Source organism: Podarcis cretensis (assembly GCF_951804945.1).
Source record: "Podarcis cretensis genome assembly, chromosome: 1".
NCBI classification, from domain to species: Eukaryota; Metazoa; Chordata; class Lepidosauria; order Squamata; family Lacertidae; genus Podarcis; species Podarcis cretensis.
Window position 1 is genome coordinate 104858848 of NC_137170.1, and position 22041 is coordinate 104880888.

General features: G+C 40.6%; 1 protein-coding gene across 2 annotated transcripts in view; it reads left to right on the forward strand.

Annotated features, from left to right (window-relative positions):
• Positions 1–22041, forward strand: part of ACVR2A (activin A receptor type 2A) — a 62228-nt gene that overhangs the window by 22816 nt on the left and 17371 nt on the right. For both annotated transcript variants that reach the window (XM_079993770.1, XM_079993771.1), the window contains exons 2-4: positions 15914–16121; positions 18077–18186; positions 19589–19743. In XM_079993770.1, coding sequence (XP_079849896.1) covers positions 15914–16121; positions 18077–18186; positions 19589–19743 — 473 coding nt within the window. The remainder of the gene's footprint in view (positions 1–15913; positions 16122–18076; positions 18187–19588; positions 19744–22041) is intronic.

Genomic DNA, 22041 nt, shown 5'->3' on the forward strand with positions numbered 1-22041 from the left:
AGACTTCAAATCAGCTTTCGATTTGATACCCCGGCACAGACTTTGGGAAAAATTAAATGCCACAAACATCGACAGACGTCTTTTGCTTCTCATCCGTAGATTACATGAAAATACTCGGATCCGTGTTAGATGCGACCGTTATGGGAACCTATCAAAGGAAATCCAAAGTTTCCATGGTGTCAAGCAAGGCTGTGTTCTTGCCCCTATTCTATTTAATTTCTATATAAACTCCTTAGTCGGAAAGATGGAGGAAGCAAGTACTCACCCCCCAAACCTAAATAATATACCAATTCCAGTCCTTTTGTACGCAGATGATGCGGCACTTATTTCCTTCTCTTGTGTGGGCCTAAGAAAACTTTTACGAGCTCTTACAGAGTATTGCGAAGCCGAAGACCTAATAATAAATTACACTAAATCAAAAATTATGGTGTTCTCCAAGAGAAAACTCCGACATAAATGGAAAATTAATAACCAACCTATTGAGCAAGTAACATCTTTTAGATACCTTGGAATAATCTTTGATGAGAAGGGATCTTGGTGCCATCAGATTAAGAATTCCATTGCAAATGCGCAAAGATCTTCTAGAGCTATCATAAGATTCTTCTACAGAAAAGGAGGTCAATTTGTTCCTGCTGCCTCCCAGGTCTTTGTCGCAAAAATACTTCCACAACTGATGTATGGCACCCAGATATTCAATTGTCAAAAACTTAAGTCCCTGGAATCTGTACAAACTAAATTTTACCGCTCCCTACTAGGGCTACCTACCTGCGTTTCCAACGCAGCCATTAGGCTGGAGGTAGGTCAACTCTCTATAAATGCCAGGATATGGATCTTGAAGATTCACCTCTGGCTAAAACTTATATTTTTCCCAGTGGGAGTGGCTCCATTGACTCTATTAGACCCGTTCCAGTCTAAATGGAGAGTGTCGCTTTATGAAAAATTGAAGGGCCTGGGGCTTTCCTCACAAGAACTTATAGCCTCAGGTTTTGAAAAGGCTAAAAGGATGGTGAGCCAGCGAATAGGAGATGCAGAGCTTCAGGATCATATGAGCAAGATAGATAAATATCCAGCCATCCAAGATTATGGAAAAGGGTTTAATCTAACACCATATTTGCTGGATCTACAAATCGCAAAATACAGGCGGGCGTTTACCCTTACCAGATTTGATGTACTGCCATCTGCCTTACTAAAGGGCAGATACGAGGGCAAACCCTATGCTGAACGAGTTTGCCCATGTGGTCTGAAAGAGGTGGAAACGGCTTTACATGTGTTGCTACACTGCGACCTTTACGGGGATATTAGGTCACTGTTTATCTCCCCCATCGTTCAGAAATTTCCAGGTCGATCTGAACTTCAGCGGCTGAAAATCCTACTAGGAGATAAAAACCCAGAAGTAACACTGAAAGTGGCCAAATTTTCTGCGGCTGCGATCAAGCGGAGGGCATTAGCTGTAAAAAAGTAAAAGACTTGACCCCTGGACAAGCCCCCTTATCTTTTAAGCCTATACATATATTGCAGTGCATAAATGTGCATATATGTGTGTGTGTGTGTGTGTGTGCATATGTGTTGCTTTTTATGTATAATTTTACAATTTTTTTTTTTTTTTTTTTTTTTTTTTTTTTTTTTTAAATTGACACCATTACTCCCTTTGTAAACTATTGTTGTTCCATGTTTCTCTGGTCTATGACCGTAATAAACTCATTTCCATTTCCTCCCCATACTTCCTCCTCCTTCCTGTATCAGGCAAAGCAGACAGTTACATGACAGGGGGAGGGGAGGTCCCTCCTCTAGTTTGAGTCTAAGTGCTCTGTGTTCCAGTTCAGAATAATCAACAGAGGTTATGAGGTCTGGAAGCAGTGATTTAAGCATGAGGCAAATATTGTGCAGGATCTTTCTGTGCTACTCTCTCTACAAAAAAATGAAAACGTAAATTAATTCTCCTGTTTTGATTTTTCTGCATCTTCAAGCTTGTTGAATGTATCTTCATTTTCTTTTTGTAATTGTTTGATCTTGTCTTAGATTTGGCTTTATTATTTTGTTGCTGTAGTTGTTTCTGTTAAACAATCAAGCCCCATTTTAAATTCTGCCAGTTTTGTTTTCAGTGGAAGCATTAGTTCATTCTACGTATTTTTAATAAGCTCCTTTTATTACTTCTTCTGCTGCAAGTTCATCTCCTCAGATATTGTTACCATTTTCTTTCTCCAGTGAGAAAGAGGCATCTTTTGAAGGCAGTGCCATCTTGGCTGAGTTGAAATGAGCCTTCTATCTCAGAAAGAATTGATTAAATTGATTAAATCAAGAACTCTACCTCTTATCTGTGTGTCGTCCCCACCATAATTGGGAATCAAAAGTGGCTATATAAGAAGCATAATATAGCTTAGTTGGTTAGAGCATGGTGCTGATAACACCAAGGTCACAGGTTCGATCCCCATAAGGGACAGCTGCATATTTCTGCATTGAAGGAGGTTTGAACTAGATGATCCTCAGGGGTACCTTCCATCTCTGATCTCACAGGATGATATTTAAAGGCAAAATGACCCCCTCTTGAATGCATTAAGACTGCCAAATTGCAGGCAGATTCCCTCCAGAGCTCTTTGCTCAAAACTTTAAGGTTTTAAAAGTATCTAGCTTTTTTATCTTCTGTCAGAATTGGGTGCAATTTTCAGGCATGTTTGTCCCTTCTGAGGTAGTGAAGCCTACCAGCTTTCAGAATGTTAGCTGGAGTGATTCTTTGCAAGGGAACTCTTCTCTCTTTTTTTGGAAGATGAATAAAATAGAAAACACTTCACCTCCCTATATGTTCTGCGGACAGTCTGAGAAGTGGTAATATGAGGCAGGTGTCCTTGAGTAAGTGCATGGTAGGAGTCTTACCAATAAGCAACACAACTGGGAGCTCCTTTAAGGGACAAGCAGGTTTAGCTGATTTAAGGCGGAAGTAGAAGTCTGAGAGGGAGAACGGAGGAATGTTTAGAAACTTTGAACAAGCAATGTAAAACCAGGGCAGGGAAACAATTCACAATTTAAAAAAGACTAAACCTATGTATCAGCAGGATGGTGGGTGGACTCTGAGAAGTTTGCACAAACAAGGAAAAGGAATAGAACTGAATGAAAAGCAAATAATTATAGTAGGTGTTTGTTGGAAAAAAGGAAGGATTTGAATAAAGAGGAACAAATAAATAATATGACTTGTCCAACAATTGAACTAAGGGAGAGAGAATATGCAGAGACCATATAATGTGAGCCCTCTTAAAGTTTTCAGAATATCTAAGCAAAGACATATGGGGGAGGGAAGAACGAACAGTGGTTTGAAAACAAGTTGATTGTTGAAGTATGGATTTTTAATTGTTAGGAAATGGCAAGTGATTGGGAAGGAGTTCAACATCCCTTCACTATGATTGGAGTGCCCTGGGAAAATAATCACTGTGATTAAAACCCATGCCTGCCAATCAAAACAAAATATTTTCCCAAACAGTTCTCCACTGAAACTCATGATGTTGGCTTTAGTTGTTAAAAAATAGGTAGGTTAATGCATTTTAAAGACCTTACCTTAAAAACTAACTTTCAAATTTCTATTGATTTCAGTTCAGGGTTCAAAATCAGCAGCGCGCCAGGCGCATTTTGTGCCTAAATATCCTCCATTTGTGAGCACCTCAGAAAGTCTGGGTGCCATTTTTTGCACCTGGCTGACACCCAAGGATTACTGAAATGTGTGTGCTATGAAGCCTCAAAGTATCTTTTAAGGATAGACAGTATGTTAAGGAGTTTCACAATAAAGAGTAGAGTGTTTTGAAAACTGAAGTATGGTACCAATATTTTTATTGTAAACACCAAATTAAACATGTAGTAACAATTTCTGCTTAAAAATGTGATATTAACAATGTGTCGCATATGTGAATTGCACTCTAGTTCATGCTTATCAAAATAATAAATAAAAAGTCTTGCCAAACACCCCCCCCCCTCCTATGGAGAATAGACATTCTGTTTTGGCTCTCACAACCCAGGTCCCAGAAGTCATTTGGCTCCTAGCTTTTCTATCCCAGTTTCTAACACTGGTATCAGGATGTTTGGAGCAGTAATTTATCCATGTTGAGAACTAGTATGGTCTTATTTCATTCATCTTCAGTTTTTAAATCGTTGGTGAGCTAAAGGGTATTTATGGAACCAATACCAATAATGTTTCATTGTTTGTAGGAGTGATGCCAAGGTGTGCCTCTGCTTTGAAATAGTGTTGATTAAGTAATACTGGAGAACTAGATTATTCATAATCTTGTATAGATGAACAATTCTGTTATCCTTTGGCTGTGATGGTTTATAAGCAGAGGGGTTGGGGAGACCGTGGTGGTTTTATCCCACTTTTTGATAAAAGTTCAGTTCAGCAAACATGGGTAATCATGCTTTCCTAAGAACATTGTGAGGATAAACTAGGTTGAGAGGATACAATTGGTGACTCACAGAATTTCTGCAGAGTTCTGTCTACAAGCTTCAGATTTGTCTTAGAGTAGTAGGTAGACTGAAAGTATGTTACATATCCTTTGGTTACTCCTGGTTTGGATTACTGAAGTGTACTCAGCTAGGTACACTTAGACCTAGTTAGAAACCTTATGATGACTAGAGTTTAAACAGTGGCCTGCCTTTTAAAAAAATCAAAATCTGATCCTATATCACCTTGTCTCCCAGTTTCTTGCTGAGCTCTATTTAGACTATTGTTAGTTCCCTCCCAGGATTATTACTAGACACCTGGAAAAAATAGTTACCAGGTTCTGCAAATGCTGTTAAATGTTTTGTACAAATATGCACTACCAAAATGTAGACCAAAAAATGGCAAAGGGTCCTTGAGCTCAATGTGTTTATAGTATTGCTTTATAGATAATTTGAAAAGATTAATATTTCTCTTTAAAGATGAACTCCTTGCATTGTCATAGTGTACTTTATATTCACCACAGTGATCTTCAGTACAAATCAATTGTTAGTACTGGTGCCAATACTGAGTAATCTCCACTTCAAAAATGTGGGTTTCTTTCAGAAACCATTTAGGCAGCATAAAATATTGTCTAGGACGCTCTTAAGCATCACATGCTGATGAGAGAGACCTTCCTATACCAGGGCTGGGGAATTTGTGACTTTTATGGGATGCTATCTCCCTATAGCCCTTGACAATATTGCCAGTGGGCAGGGATTGTTAAGGGAGATGTAGTCCAGCAACATTTGGAGGGCCACAATTAGTAATATACAGTAATCCTATTGCTGGAAAGCATCCATAATATACCCATCCCTCCTGCCATTTTAAGCTTAAACCTATCAGACAAGAAATCCTGTTGCGTATCTCCCATATAACATCTGGTTGGGTTTCAGGAATACCATTGATGTGAATAAAATAAAGTGTTTCCTTGCTCTAATTATTCCAGTGTATAAGGAGAGATGTGGGTTTTGTTGTTTACCCTGTTTTTTATGAGGAACAAGCTGTCTCCTATCACAGGAACATACATAGTTTCTTTGTACCAAATCAGACCATTAATCCTGATAGCTCCCATTGTATACTGTACTGTCCGGCAGTGACTCTCCAACATTTCAGGTCTTTCTGCCATCCATGACTTGATCATGGATGGAGGACTTGACCTGGCATGTGTAACAGAGACTTGGTTGGATGAAGCAGATGGGCCTGTCCTTGCCGCTGCTTGTCCACCAGGTTTCTCTTACGCACAGCAACCCAGGTCATGTGGGCGGGGAGGGGGGGTTGCAGTGATTTTTAGGAAGTCATTAGTTTGCACCAGGGGTCCTATTGGGAAGACCCAGTTTTCTGAGTGCATGTTCTGGAAGTTGGGCAATAGGGGCAGTACAGGATTCCTTTTGGTGTACCGACCTCCCCGCTGCACCAAGGATTCCCTGCCCGAGCTGCTTCAGGCGGATGTTCTCCTGGAGACACCTAGCTTGGTCGTCCTAGGGGATTTTAACATCCATGCCGACACGACCTTACAAGGGGCCGCTCGGGACTTCGTGGAAAGCATGGCCTCCATGGGGCTGTCCCTGAATAAGTCTGGCCCAACCCATAGCCGCGGACATGCCTTGGACCTGGTGTTTACCTCTACGGATGTTGGTGATCTGACACTAAGTAAAAGTGAAACGAAAGAAGTGCCATGGTCAGACCACTTCCTGGTGCAACTGGACTTCTCTGCGACCCATCCCCTCTGCAGGGAGGTGGGACCGATTCGGATGGTCCGCCCCCGCCACTTAATGGATCCAAATGGTTTCCAGAGAGTGGTAGGGGATGCTTTATCCCAGGTTGATGGCCTTTCAGCCGATTCCCTGGTGGCCCGCTGGAATGTGGAGTTAACCAGGGCTATTGACTGTTTGGCTCCGAAGCGCCCTCTCCGATTGCATGGAGAGCCCCGTGGTTTTCCACGGATCTGAGGGCAATGAAACAATCGTTGAGACGGCTAGAGCGCCGGTGGCGGATAACCCATTCTGAATCTGACCGGACACAGGTTAGAGCTCAACGTCGAGCCTACCAAGTGGCGATAGCGACGGCAAAGAAGACTTTCTTCACCGCCTCTATTGCATCTGCAGAAAACAGCAGCAGGAGACTCTTTCAGGTGGTTCACAATTTAGCGGAACCACCTGTAACATCGGGGCCCAGTACAGGCCACATGTTCTCCTGCAATGATTTTGCAAATTTTTTTGCAGATAAAATCGCTCAGATTCGGGAAGAAGTAGACTCCACCGTGGGAGCAGGGCCGGGGCTGGTCAAGTTGTGTGGGATCAATTCCAATCTGTTACCTCCGAGGATGTGGACAGGCTGCTTGGACGAGTGAAACCAACCACCTGTCTCCTGGATCCTTGCCCATCCTGGCTTATAAAAGCTAGCCGGGAAGGACTGGGCGATGGGCTTCGTGGGGTGGTGAATGCTTCCCTCCGTGAGGGAGCCTTCCCAGACCCGCTGAAAGAGGCGGTTATTAAACCGCTTCTTAAAAAACCATCTCTAGATGCGGCCACGATGGCCAATTATCGCCCAGTCTCAAACCTTCCATTCTTGGGCAGGGTGATTGAGCGAGTGGTTGCTGAACAACTCCAGGCACGCCTGGAAGAAGCGGACCATTTGGATCCCTTCCAGTCGGGATTCAGGCCTCATCATGGGACTGAAACTGCCTTGGTCGCACTGGTTGATGATCTCCGGCGGGCTAGGGACAAAGGTGAGAGCTGTTTCCTAGTTCTGCTGGATCTCTCAGCGGCGTTTGATACCATCGACCATGACATCCTTCTGGACCGTCTTGAGGGGCTGGGAGCTGGGGGCACTGTCCTACAGTGGTTCCGCTCCTTCCTCCTGGGCCGTGTTCAGAAAGTGGTGGTGGGGGATGAGTGTTCAGACCCCTGGGCTCTCACTTGTGGGGTGCCTCAGGGTTCTGTCCTCTCCCCCATGCTTTTCAACATCTACATGCAGCCGCTGGGAGGGATCATCAGGAGGTTTGGGCTGGGTGTTCATCAGTATGCAGATGATACCCAGCTCTACCTCTCTTTTAAATCAGAACCAGTGAAGGCGGTAAAGGTCCTGTGTGAGTGTCTGGAAGCGGCTGGAGGATGGATGGCGGCTAACAGATTGAGGTTGAATCCTGACAAGACAGAAGTACTCTTTTTGGGGGACAGGAGGCGGGCAGGTGTGGAGGATTCCCTGGTCCTGAATGGGGTAACTGTGCCCCTGAAGGACCAGGTGCGCAGCCTGGGAGTCATTTTGGACTCACAGCTGTCCATGGAGGCACAGGTCAAATCTGTATCCAGGGCAGCTGTTTACCAGCTCCATCTGGTACGTAGGCTGAGACCCTATCTGCCTGCAGACTGTCTCGCCAGAGTGGTACATGCTCTGGTTATCTCCCGCTTGGACTACTGCAATGCGCTCTACGTGGGGCTACCTTTGAAGGTGACCCGGAAACTACAACTAATCCAGAATGCGGCAGCTAGACTGGTGACTGGGAGCGGCCGCCGAGACCATATAACACCGGTCTTGAAAGACCTACATTGGCTCCCAGTACGTTTCCGAGCACAATTCAAAGTGTTGGTGCTGACCTTTAAAGCCCTAAATGGCCTCGGTCCAGTATATCTGAAGGAGCGTCTCCTCCCCCATCGGTCTGCCCGGACACTGAGGTCCAGCTCCGAGGGCCTTCTGGCGGTTCCCTCACTGCGAGAGGCCAAGTTGCAGGGAACCAGGCAGAGGGCCTTCTCGGTGGTGGCGCCCGCCCTGTGGAATGCCCTCCCATTGGATGTCAAGGCGATGGACAACTACCTGACATTCAGAAAACATCTGAAGGCAGCCCTGTTCAGGGAAGTTTTTAATATGTGATATTTTAGTGTATTTTTCATCTCTGTTGGAAGCCGCCCAGAGTGGCTGGGGAAACCCAGCCAGATGGGCGGGGTACAAATAATAAATTATTATTATTATTATTATTATTATTTCTGTGTGATACCAGGGATTGAACCTGGGTCCTTGTTGCATGCAAAATGTTTTCTGCAACTAAGCTGATTCTAGGCTGTTTTCACTTTCTTTACTATCATCTTCATGCTCCTCCCATTATACACCAGACAGCTCTCTTTATTATTGCTCTTCAGAGAATTCACCCTCCCTTCAAACTTGCTAGTGAACTTGTAGCTGTAGCATACCTGTAGCCCTTTCCTTACATGAGTAAGGATGAGCGAGCCCCTTGCTGTTCAAATGTAACATGAAGTTTATATGCTTTTAGCTAATACATAGACATTTCTACTTTTAAATTGTGTTGTGTGTGTTGCAGCCTTCTTCCTGGATTAGTTCATTATTATTTAAAAAAGAAACCAAAATGACACATACTGACCATATTTATCCTAAGCTATCTACTCTAGCGTTTTTCTATATAATGTATTGCAGTTAGTGTGCAAAATACAAAGAGTTTAGGTACATGTTTTAAGTATAAACTCTCTTCAAACAAGTATTCTCATTTTTAAAAGAACATGTTAGAATCATCTTTGTGTGATCCACAAACTATCCAGTAAGCTATAGCTTTGTATTAGACAGTACATGCGACTCCTCACTTATGTGGGAGTTACATTCCAGGGTCACGCATGCAAGTAGTTGGTGTGCAAGTGGGGAGTTGCCTGTAATAGAGAAAACATTATACTAGGGGCGTTCAGAATGCTTTGCTATTCATTAAGAAATTGACAAAGGATTAAAATAAAATTTGTTTAATTGCCATAAATTTCAGTGCATTTATTCTGCTTGTCTTTCAAGCTGGTAATGCCTGCCAAATTTCAAGTGTTTGATTATGAGCCCAATCTACTTCTGCCTTGTCTGTGCTTCATTGTCAGCAAATTGTCTTCATACCTGGGATTTAAAATATCAAAATAGGTAGTAATTGCTAAGGGCTTTAAAGGGATTATAAGATGCATGCTCAAGGCCCCACTCCTTAATAGTGAGGTGTGCATGTGTGTGTTGTCAAGGAAGAGCCAAACAGTCTCCAAGGATCTCCTGAGGTGATGGCTGTGAGCCAGTTATTGGGAAGAACTGCCTTGAGTTGAATTTAACCTCTGGAAACAGAACGCCAGTGTTAGAAAAACAGGAGTGGAACTGTTCCAAAAACTTCTTTGATTAATCAATCCTTTGTTATGTGAAGTTCTAGGGAACCCATCTTGCAGTCACCTTTTGTATGAAAATAATGGATGGTTACGAATGAACCCCCCCCCCCCTTTCAGAGTTTTGCCATCTTTTTTAGACAATTTGGGATAGTTTGTAATAGCACCAGTTGGTTCAGGGTTGATTGCAGTTGGGGTTGGCTATATCCTGGGTCATGAAGAGAATTTCAGCTGTGCTTAAACTCTTGAAACATTGTTTAATATGGGATACACAGTGAGTACACCAATTTAGACCTTCATCTATTTGTTTAGGATTATGGCCTTCAAAGGCCACTGTTCACCCTTCCATGAATAATTCACCTTGATCTCCTCATGTGCCTCCCATTTGGCTCGGGTTGGTTCTAAGGAGACCCCCAGGACAGTGTACATGGAGAGGCGGGGGTTCATTCTGTCTGGCAAGCTTAAATGCTTGCGCAGAAGGAAAGTTTATAATAGTGTGACATTGAATTCCACCCTTAGTCTAAATATAGTATTTTAATAATTTTATTTGCACACCTTTTATGCTCACCTTAAGCTGAACAATAGCTTATATTTGTTGCATTGTATTCATTCTCTGTAAAGTTACAAAATATATTGAAGACCCTTTGTGTATATATGAATAGTAAAACCATGATGCACCAAATTAGTGTTGTGGTATCTTCACCACTGGAATTGATCCACCAGTGGAGTGTTGTTCTGGCATATTTGGAGTTCTGTTGGGAGTATCTGTCATGCCTGCAATGTATCTTGTATTCTGCTGATGAAGCGGGGCTCCCACCAGATCCCAAGAGCCTCTCAACCAGCACTCAAGGATAGGATTGTGCCTAAAGTGTGTGTGTTTGGGTTACAACTGCCTAAGCCAAACTTTATTCCTACATCGTTTAAGAAGTGTTATTTTGTTGTTGTTGGACCTTAAATAAACTATATTCATGTTCATTTGAGTGGTGTGCTTTTAAAAGAACTTCATTATAAATAACCGGTTATAGAGTGTACTAGCTGGCATTTGTAGTTTCCCTTTTTAGATTATATTGATGACATACATCTATTTTAACTGAAAGTTGTTTCCATTGGCTTAGATGGCAATGCATTGTGAACTAAAGGGGAGTAATGTGTGTTGCAGATGTTTTCTGTTCCAGGAGCTTTTTCTGAAGTATACCAGTCTAAGAAAAAAATAGGTTTGATTATTCATTAAAACTATGCGGTCTCCTACTTTGTGCAAGCAAACTTATGCAATCCAGCTTCCTCTTCTGCAGTTCGCACACCCTTCCACATCTGCTCAAGATCTGGGGGGGGGCATGCTGTGGAGAGAAGGAAGGTGATGTTTTATGCATGAGATAAAGCATGTTTGGTGGCATAGGCAGCGCCTGTTTTAGGCGCATCCAATATGTGTGGGACCACACGGAACCAAAAAGTGCCCTGAAAAGTCATAAGAAAGTCAAAAAAGGGGGCAGAATGGGGTGGGACAGCCTTACGCAGGCCCCCCTGACGTGTTGGGGGGGGTCTGAAAAGTAACCCACACACAGTTGGTCGTTGCCTGTAGATGGATATTTTTCAATTACATTTGACAATGTGTTCAAATTCTAAAACTTTTATTCACATCTATTTTTAGTAATAGAAATGCACACAGCTGTTAAAATCTGCCATAGTGTAAAAAATAAAAAAAACAAAAACAAAACAGCAACACTGCTTTTACAGCATTCATAAATACATTCTTTATCAAGAGAACAAACATATGGTAATCCTGTTGTATTAATTGCTTTTATAGGGATGAGAAATAAAAAGCAAGCATCCTTGGGTTGGGCTAAATATCTCAAAACATCATAGATAAATTTGATGCTTGCTTATACAGTGGTGCCCCGCAAGACGAATGCCTCGCAAGACGAAAAACCCGCTAGACGAAAGGGTTTTCCGTTTTTCGAGGCGCTTCGCAAGACGAATTTCCCTATGGGCTTCCTTTGCAAGACGAAAACGTCTTGCGAGTTTTTTCCCCTCCCCCCCCTTTTTCTAAGCCGCTAATAGCCGCTAAGCCGCTAATAGGGATGCTTCGCAAGACGAAAAAAACGCTAGACGAAGAGACTCACGGAACGGATTATTTTCTTCTTGCGAGGCACCACTGTATTAATTGACTTAATGGATATTTAATAGCATTCATTTTAGACTTGGTTGGCTTGTTAACTTTTTCTCTCTTAGATATAACCCCTTGTATGTTTTTAAATAAATCTGCAGTGCAAACACTACTTAATGTTTTCAGTACTATTTTGTAGAAAATTTGCCATTACTTGTTTTGTTGCCAAAGTTGTCATTATTTATATTAAGAACTTTATCATTTTCTGGGGGACGTTTCCCATTCTGCACTCAAGATCCAAATTGGGTTTGCAGATAGCTGCTGTTGATGTGCCTCTTTGACTTGATGTGTTGGGCCCAATCTTACACTTCTACGGTCAGTCCTCTGATCCCTACCCCCGGGAAATAGGTTTATAACAATTCTTGAAATATCCAGATTTAAGCATATGTTTTATAAACAACCATACAGCTTGATGTATGGAACTCCTCAGTTTGCTTCCCCCTTCTGAAGGCGTCTTGGGAAGATATTGAAGGAAAAAGAAAATATGGGGGGAAATTCTCAACATCCATGGTAACACACGAGAGATTACTTGGATTGTGTTACAATAGCCCGCCCTTCTAGCCATTTTTAAAGTTCTGAAAGTCCCTTATTAAGCAGGCAAATATATGTGGAGGTTCTCAAGACTAAAGAAGAGTTGTTAAACAGAAATTCTGTTGAAATTAAACTAGGCTGCAATGTGAACAAACTTGTAAACTGATATAAAGACACAAGAGATAATTCAAGATGTGTAGCATAGGGCAAGAGTTGATCAAGAATGTTTAGAGCTGAAACAAGAAGGTGAATAAGAATGTCTGAATGGATATAAGAGATGATTTGGAAGGGAGCAAAAAACAAACGACATACCTAACTGTCAGTAAGAAAAATAATAACCAAGCATTGAGATAAGATGGTGTAGAAGGTATATGGCAGTGGAGACTTCAAATGATGGCAAAATAGAGAAAATCTACCAATGGGATAAGATCAAGAATTTGACTTGACTAATGAGTACAACACCTCGACATTGTACCTCCTCTAAGGGCAGCTGTATGCATTGGATTTGTATCTGATCTCAACCCCACCCCCCTGCAATCTGTGGTATATACTGCAATAGGTAGGTGAAATTGGCTTACCTGCCGCTCACAAGCAGAAAGAAAGTCATCATTGGATACGACCCAAAACACAACTTAAGCTGTTGTGAATGCATAGATGACTTTCACCATGCAGATCCACTTGGAGAGGGGGACAGGAAAGCATTTGGCCCATGACCTCAAGCTCAAAGGACACATTATAAGTAGACACTTGTGGGGTTGTGGTGGCTTATTGTTGAGTGGTTGTGGTTTTGGCATTTCGTGGGTTTTCCAACTTGTTTTTATGCATATTGGGCCAAATTAGAGCTGCAAATTTAAACAGATTAGATTCGTGATTTAGTAAAAGACAAAACATTTTGCTTAACTGGTAAAGATTTTGTCAGACACTTAAAAACATTTGGAAAGTAGTCAAATTATTCCCACTCCTCCCTTTCCTTATTTTTTGTGTTTTCATTTTTTATTTTTATCATCTCTAGTAAGAGTGGAGGCTGGTCCATCAGGGCAACCAGGGCTTAGCCCTACTTACTGAAATGTTTTTTCAGTTTTTAAAGAATTTTCCCAAATCTCAAAGCCCATACTCTTTATTCTGTACACCATTCCACAATCCATTTGAAATTTGAGAGGCTCCTCCTAAAGACATTTCTGGCCAATCTAGTCTCTGTACCACTCAGCCAATCTCAACCCAAAATTATTGCTGTGGCCATGAGGACCCACTCAACTGTTCTAGGCAGAAAAAAACCTTGGTAATGAATTTGTATCTTATCAGAGCTACTGGCTCCTGGTCCTGGTTGTGAAGTTTCCTGCTCTCTCTTGTTGTCATGATGGCAACTGTATGATGTATATAACAGGTCTATCCTTTTGTTAGACCTGGGAACTCAGTACTTCTGTTCTGAGCATGCTGAGCAAGGCCACACCTCCACACAACTAAAAGTACATTCTTTGTAGCTAGCCAGGGGAAAGGTGTGGTTACTAGTTCAGGCATGTTGTTTTTGATCAAGACTTGTTAAGAGACAGCAATGGTGCACACAGTGCGAGTCTTTCTACACTATCTATTTTTTACTTAATCATTTGAGCTTATTTTTTGAATGGTTCAGATGAGAACTCATTGTGCAAAGCAAATACGTATTATGGGAACATGGATCGCACCCTGCCTGTACAACTCAACCAGTCAAGCCTCTCTCAGCAGATAATCACACACCCGATTTGCTCAGGACCTTCATGTAGAGCCCAGTCTGGGCCTGAATATGTCCCAGACCTCTTGTTTATTTTTAGGAGTTTTTCATGTTTCCAAACCTATCCTCCTACCCCAATTCAAGAATAGGAACAAGCAGGCTGGAGAAAAACATTTTATTTGTAGTATACTTTTAACAGTGTTCTATTTATCCATTCTTTCCTCCAAGAAGTTCAGGGTGGAAAATTCATGAATATTCTTCTCCCCCTTTATCCTTCGAACAAACTGTTGAGGTAGGTTAGGCTGATGGAGAGTAGCTGTCCCAAGGTCACAGCGTGAGCTTCATGACTAAGTTGTGATTTTAATACTGATCTCTCAGCTGTTAGTCCACTTTAAAAAATCTTCATTTTTTCCACATTCTGGAAAAATGTGTCTAGATTTCTCCATTGATTACTTCAGATGACTGATTTCTAGTGGGGCTTTTCAAAAACAGGTCCTTCATGTTAGCTTTGCAATTTTGTCTGTGGTTTTATTTAGAGATAAAAGAATTATTGACTAAAGAATCTTAATAAATGTCACTGGGTGAATTGCCCCTTCTTTGCAAGATTAAAATGAGTTGAAATGTATTGTCGCACCGATTATGTAAACATAATTCAGTAGTAACAAAACCAGATTGCTTTAGGTTTGTGCTACATTTATAGATGATGGATCCCACTGATTGGTGGGATTGTTAGAATATGTACAGACAGTGACCAATTTATGTGGGGGATACATTCCAAGGCGCATGTGCTTATGTGAAATCGCATATAATTGGAACGCCCATTGGGAAAGCTTGCAGACACCCTTGTTCTGCCCCCACCCACCCATTTTGTGATTTTTTGGCTCACTTCAGGGTTTGGCACAATGTGCGTGTGTGCGATCACACACATATCGGACGAGCCTAAAACAGTTGCTGCCTGTATTTGAGTTTCAGATAATGAGAAAAATTCAAATATTTTGGTTACCTTTCATGATAAATAATTAGAGAACTTCAGTGTCATGCCAAAAAGTCTCATTGGTGACATTTCTATTGTAACTCCACAATTTTCCAACAACATCAGATCCATTCCCTATAGTAGAGGGCTCCAGCTGGATATGCGAGACAGTTACATATTTTGAAATCTGTTCTTTTATAGTCTATTTCTTAAGAGGGCTACTGTTCCGTAAATGTTACTTCTGTTCTAAAAACATTTCAGCAAGAAACCTTATTTTGCTAGTGTTTGTAGTTTGTCAAACGACAATTGTCAAACAACAATAGTTCAAAACAACAATTATTCTGCTACTTTTTATTTATTTACTTTAAAAACAGTTTGAGATGCATGCCAAGTTGAGGTAAAATCATAAGTACTGGGAACAGAACCTAAACTACCTGAACACCTTAGGTCCAGGGTATCTCAGGATTTGCCGGTCCCTTGTATCCCAACTTGACCAGTGAGATCATCTGCGGGAGTGTTATTGGCCGTTCCCCAGGTTGGTGAGGCTCATTTGACAACAAGAAATCGAGCCTTTAATGTCACCAGCCCAGTCCTGTGGAATAGAGATTCAGCAGGCATCTTCTGTGCTAACCTTTAAATGCCTGCTGAAAAGGTTTCTATTCTGCAAAGCCTATGCATGGAATTAAGAATCCATTCTTCCCCAATTGTTAATTGATGTCTTAACTTATATGGTTTTTATTGTATGGTTTTATGTTTTATTGCTTTAATCATCTGGTTTTTTAAAAATGACATAGCCGTATATAAACACGTTTGTAAATAAATAAATAAATAAATGGTGAAGAATATACGTATATAGTATTGATAAATTTAATGCTGTTTTGTTCTGAACACCCAAAACACGTTGCAACCTTATTGAATAACTTGGTTTGTAATTGATTTCCCCATGTAGGTGCCATACTAGGCAGATCAGAGACACAGGAGTGCATCTTCTACAATGCTAATTGGGAAACCGATAAAACAAATCGCAGTGGCATTGAACTGTGTTACGGTGATAAAGATAAAAGACGACATTGCTTTGCAACATGGAAGAATATTTCTGGAACTGTTGAAATTGTGAAAAAGGGTTGCTGGCTGGACGATATTAACTGTTATGACAGGCAAGCTAACTAATACTACTTTTTCATTTGTTATTCATGTATGTGTTTAAAAAGTAATGCTTGAATAAAGTCTGCACAGCTTATAGTTCAATTGGGCTGCTTCAAACCGAGAGCGTCTTTATCTTACAGAGCCTTTTAATGTAATGCCAACCCAATTTTTTGAGTGTCACTATCTCAGCACTTGCCATTTGTAACTTTAGGGTGCTGGCAAACATACATTCAAACATACAGAAGTCTGCGTTGTCACAAACCACCACCTTTTTCATTATTATTATTATTATTATTATTATTATTATTATTATTATTATTTTAATTTATTAATGTAATTGAAAATAAATACCATAGCTGTTAAAGGAACAGAAAGCATGTTGTCTACTCAATATGCAGGGGCAAATGTTTACTACACAAATTCTGATCTTTAAGGTGCTACAAGATTCCTTGTTGTTCATCAACAGATAGCGGCTGTTTGAATGAAACCATTAATTTAGAAGTTTACTCATTCTAGTTTTAGTGGACTGATATATTAATATTACTTTCTACTCATATTTAGTACCAGAATTTTAAGTTGTGCCAGACAAGATACGCAAGGATAGTGATATTTTTTTGCTCTGTCTGTTTTTAAAAACTGGGGGGGGGGGTACCTTTGGGGATGGCAGAAGGAATAGATTCCCTTTGGAATAGATTCCCTTCAGAAGCCACCACATCAAGACTTACTGTGCTATTAGAGGTGGGAGTGAAAAAGTGCAAGCACTGATAGGATCTCCCCCCCCCCGCCCCCAATACCTGGAGATAAACTTTCTGTCAGCTTTTCAAAAGGAGGCTTTCACTTATATATCCAAGGGCTAACAGAAACTGAGTTATCACGTCTTCCTCTCCCAAGTCCTGCAGATCCTCTTTTGAAGGATATACTCTGCTGAATATGGCAGGCTGTGGTGGGAGAGAGCTGAGAAAGGGGAAGTGGGTGCAGAGTCCCTGAAAATGGGGTTGAGGCACCATCCATTATCAGGATTGAACCCTGTAACTTATGTAGATATACTTCTAAGTATACTTATATAGAGAGTAATTTTAAAATGTAGGTGGGTAGATAATTAATTTGTGATATTAAAAGGTGGATGAATTTCATTGTATTTGTGGGGGGACGGGACAGTATCCTGGGTGAATATGTTCTGATTCTTCTGTATAAGATAGTGTAAAAATAATAACAGTGGATCAGTTAACGTGTTAAACTAAATTAAAACAAGAGAAGAGATGTAGTAAAATACAAAGTGTGAAATCACAGTAGCATATTTTCAGTCCATTCTTAATTGGTGCAAGTTCCATAGTTTTCAGACTATGAAAGCTCCTGTCCACTTTCCAAAAACATCCAGGGGGTGCCAGGTTGGGGAAGGATGACATGCCAAAATTAGTCTGAAAAGAAGCTACTTTGATTCATACTTTAAATTAAGGTTCAGCTGAAATGGAAGTTCCTTTTAACAAAATGTTTTGCACCTGCCACTTGAAAGGAGGCATTCTATAGTACACACAGTTCTTCTTTCTTGGCAGAGATGGAGGCAGATCAGCCTCTATATGTCTTTTAAAGTGGCTCCTAGGACTTTAAAGGTCCACAGCAATATGCACAGCATGATCTGCAGCAGTATGAAAAGGGAAGCAATGGGCAGAGTGATTTGCTAAGAGTGGTGAATGGATCACAGTTTTGTAGTGAAAGGTAACCTGTTGCTTGGGGGAAAATGTCATGCATTCTGTAACATCACCTTACAGCACAATAAATGAGCCAAATGAAAAGTTGGTACAGATCTGGTTTAAACACCTGCAACAAGAATATTCAAATGTAGATTCATGACGCGATGTTTTAAAAGCAGATATTTTATTATTTTGCATTAGTTGCTGAAGAGTCATGTCTGTGTATTTATACCATTGTAAAATGAAGATGAGTAACTGGTTTTAAACCCTTTCAGAACCGACTGTATAGAAAAGAAGGACAGTCCTGATGTGTTTTTCTGCTGCTGTGAAGGCAACATGTGCAATCAACATTTTTTCTACTTTCCAGAAATGGAGGTCACACAACGTAAGTTCAGTTTTTCTAGTTAGTCACGGTTAGTCACAGTTCAATTTCTGCAACATTGAGAAATGTTATTTTCCCTCACTTATTTGTGTTGATCTTAAGAGAACTTCTGTTAATAAGAGCTTTTATAATCATTCAAATGAAATATCAGTTATCCAATTTCAGAAGGACTTTTTAACATTAAAAGCTACATGCTTGTAAATAGCTGTGTTTCCAACGGTCTTCAGTCCATAAATATCCTTTGTAACAATTGCATGTCTTGGTCACTGATCATAATAGATGTCTATACACAGTGATGCGAGTGGTTCAGTTTGGACATAATGTAATCATATTTACAGGAACAACAATAAGAACAAACCATGGAGGCCATTGGGTGTTCTGTTCCTGTTCCCTTTCCTTCCTCATCTCTTTCCTGATACATCACTGTGAAAAGAAGAGTGGAAGTGTGTACTTCCATTTTGTTGCATTGGTAGTTCAAACTATGCTTATTGCAGGGGTAAATAACCTTTTGACAACTGGGGCCAATGGGAGTAAGAGTCCTGGAGGGCCACAGGTTTGCCACTCCTGGTTATATTGAAACAAGCTGGGGTCAAACAGTGGTCTGTCATACTGGCTTGTTTAAACTAACCAAAGTTTCCTGTTCAGATGTAACCAACATCAGTTAATTGAAACCTGGAAGAGATATTCTTCAAGTCTTTTGGCCATACCAGAGGAGGACTGGGAAGTGAGCAGGTGTGAGGCTCATTCCCATAACACTAAACTATGGTTTAACATTGTGGCTGAAATGGACTAAATTAGATGTTCTGAAAATAGCGTGAATCAAATTCAAAGATATTCCTGCAAAATCAATAAACTTTTCACTGAATGCAAGTGGTAAATATGAACTGGCAAACACTAAACAGCTACTTTATATAACGTTTTGCTAAATTTAGTACTTAAAACACAAAGGGTAAAATTATTCTTAACATTCACTTTGTCATTGATTCATACTGAAAATAACTTCTCAGCAAGAATTTAAGCATTTTGATCATTCTTAAATTTGGGAACTATTTTTAAGTATCCTTAGAGGGTCTTAAAGTAGTTATGTGTCTGACACATGGGAGATAAAGTGATACTGCTTTCTGGAGCAAATTCTGCTGATGAGATACAACACAAGCTTTCAAGTCTCATAACATATGTCAAGTATAAATGAATAAATGGGCACAATGAAAGCATCTTAAATCAAAGTTGAAATGCGAGCTTAAACCTTTCAGTGTTTAACCTTTGATCTGATTTAATCCATTGATATCATGATGCTCTGTTTCATATGAAGTCCATTTTACTTTTCTCTATTTTTAAGAATCGGTACTTTTCTGCTTGGTATTACACTGTCAGAAGACTAACTGGGAACTTTTCTCCCCTGCAGCTACTTCCAATCCTGTTGCATCTAAACCACCCCTTTTCAGTACCTTGCTTTATTCTCTTGTGCCTATAATGGGAATTGCAGTGATCATACTGGTTTCATTTTGGATGTACCGACACCACAAATTAGCATATCCTCCAGTACTTGTACCAACCCAGGTAAGCCAGTTGTTTTGATCTGAATTCATTTGTTGCAGAAAAATGATGATGAGTGACTGGATCTAATGACTAGGATCAAAAGAAGTATGAGTGGAGTTCTTCAGCGGTGGCTTCTTCCCTAGCTTTTCATTTTCACTGCAACGTCTTGCTCTGTTGAGAGTTTTGGGAGTGTCAGCATGTGGTGTGGAAGTCTTCAACTAGAGAAAGGAGTTTGTGGAAACTGGGGGCTTCTTCCCCAGCCCTTGCATGAATGAAGGTGTCCTCTGTTCCCTGAAGTGACTGCCAGGATGGTGGTTGAATGTTCTGCATAACTAATCCATTGTAAACTTCATCTCTATCTTCTGGGATTCATTCATTAGAAAAGTACAGAGATTTTAGACTTAAAAAACAAACTTGTAGGTTTTGGTCTTGGAAGTATTAAACATTAGAATCTAAAAGGTAAAGGTAAAGGGACCCCTGACTATTAGGTCCAGTCATGACCGACTCTGGGGTTGCGGCTCATCTCGCTTTATTGGCCGAGAGAGCCGGCGTACAGCTTCCGGGTCATGTGGCCAGCATGACTAAGCCACTTCTGGCGAACCAGAGCAGCGCATGGAAACGCTGTTTACCTTCCCACCAAAGCGGTACCTATTTATCTATTTGCACTTTGACGTGCTTTCGAACTGCTAGGTGGGCAGGAGCTGGGACCGAACAACGGGAGCTCACCCCATTGCAGGGATTCAAACCGCCGACCTTCTGATCAGCAAGTCCTAGGCTCTGTGGTTTAACCCACAGCGCCACCTGAGTCCCTATTATTCTAACATTAGAATCTAGCAGCATCTTAAGAAATGTTACTCTAGAAGAAAGTACTTCTTCACTCCCTGCATAGTTGGAATTATGGAACTCACTCCCACAGGATGGCCCCACAGTAGTGGCCCATCAGCTTGAATAGCTTTAAAAGAGGATGAGACAAATTCATGGAATATAAGGTTATGTTCCACTTCCACTGTTAGAGGCAGTATTGTAATTTTGTGTTTTGCCATGCCCCCATGGCTGCTAGTTAGTGACTGATGTCTGCAGCATTGTTTCAGAATTCAGAATGTGCTTACTTCACAACCTGTAGCATAGAAAGTCACTGGAGAAAAAATCCATTTCATTAAAACTTAAATTTACTGAACTAAAATTAAAAGTGAGACAGTCTGTTATATGTGTCGTAAAGGCAGGGCACACAAGTTTTACACATGGTGGTGAATAATTTGATTGTATTCAAGCATTAGTCGTCTTGTTTAATAAGCTGAGATAAAAGCAAGTCTTTTGGCTGTGCATGCAACCAGGAAGCTCTGAATGTCCTGTCAGATAGCTAGAAGTGGATACAATCTGTGACAAGGGAGGTGATGCTTTTGGTGAAGCTATGATTACCACTTGAGCTTGTTTCAACTAGTGCATTATTCAGTGCTGATACATATTATCTTGGTTTCTCTGGAATCGCCTGTTTTTAAAATTAACTTCCCTTTTGCCTTTACTTCCTTTTTGTCTCTACTTGTTGTTGTTGTTATATGTGTGCATGTACACATTTGCATGCATGTACGCACGCACGCACATGCGCACACACACATACACACACACACACACATCAATGCATGTTAGTCATGGCCATTAACTTGAGTAGGTCTAGTCTGAGTTGGACTAGCATTGATTACTACCTATTGTGTTTATAAATCAGAAAATCAACATGATCTGATTTTTAAAAAAGAATTGTTCCTATGATACAGATTTTATAGGATTGAATCCTACAATGGACGCGATCCTATAAAATATTATTGGTAATAATATACAGATTCTTATTAGCATTTTTGTTGCAGAAATTTGGCTAGATGTAGAGCTTTTGATGTAAACTCATTAATGCAAGAGTACAGATGAGGTGCACCAAGTGTAAGGAAGGTGCCCATATGTTTAGGATTATTTCAATGGAAAAGGAATTGTTCATGATATACTGGTCTTTTTTATATTAAAAGCCTAAAGCTCAAATGGTTTCCCTTGGAGATGAGCACTACCTCATTTTTATGAAGTATCTCTCTTAGCTGACCAATTTGGAATCATTTTGCGTAAACACTGTTAAGAACTAAATTGCTGTCAGTGTTTGCTGCTGCACAGTGATTTCTTCTAGTTTGAGGGCTATTTTAAGCGTGTTCAGGTGGTACAGTCCTTCTCAAAAGTGTGCAGGTTGAGAGAGCACATGAGAGAAATAATTTTAAAATGTACCTCCACACCAGAATCTCCTTTATGTTGGTTTAAATAGGCTGCTTAATTTCGGAAGTT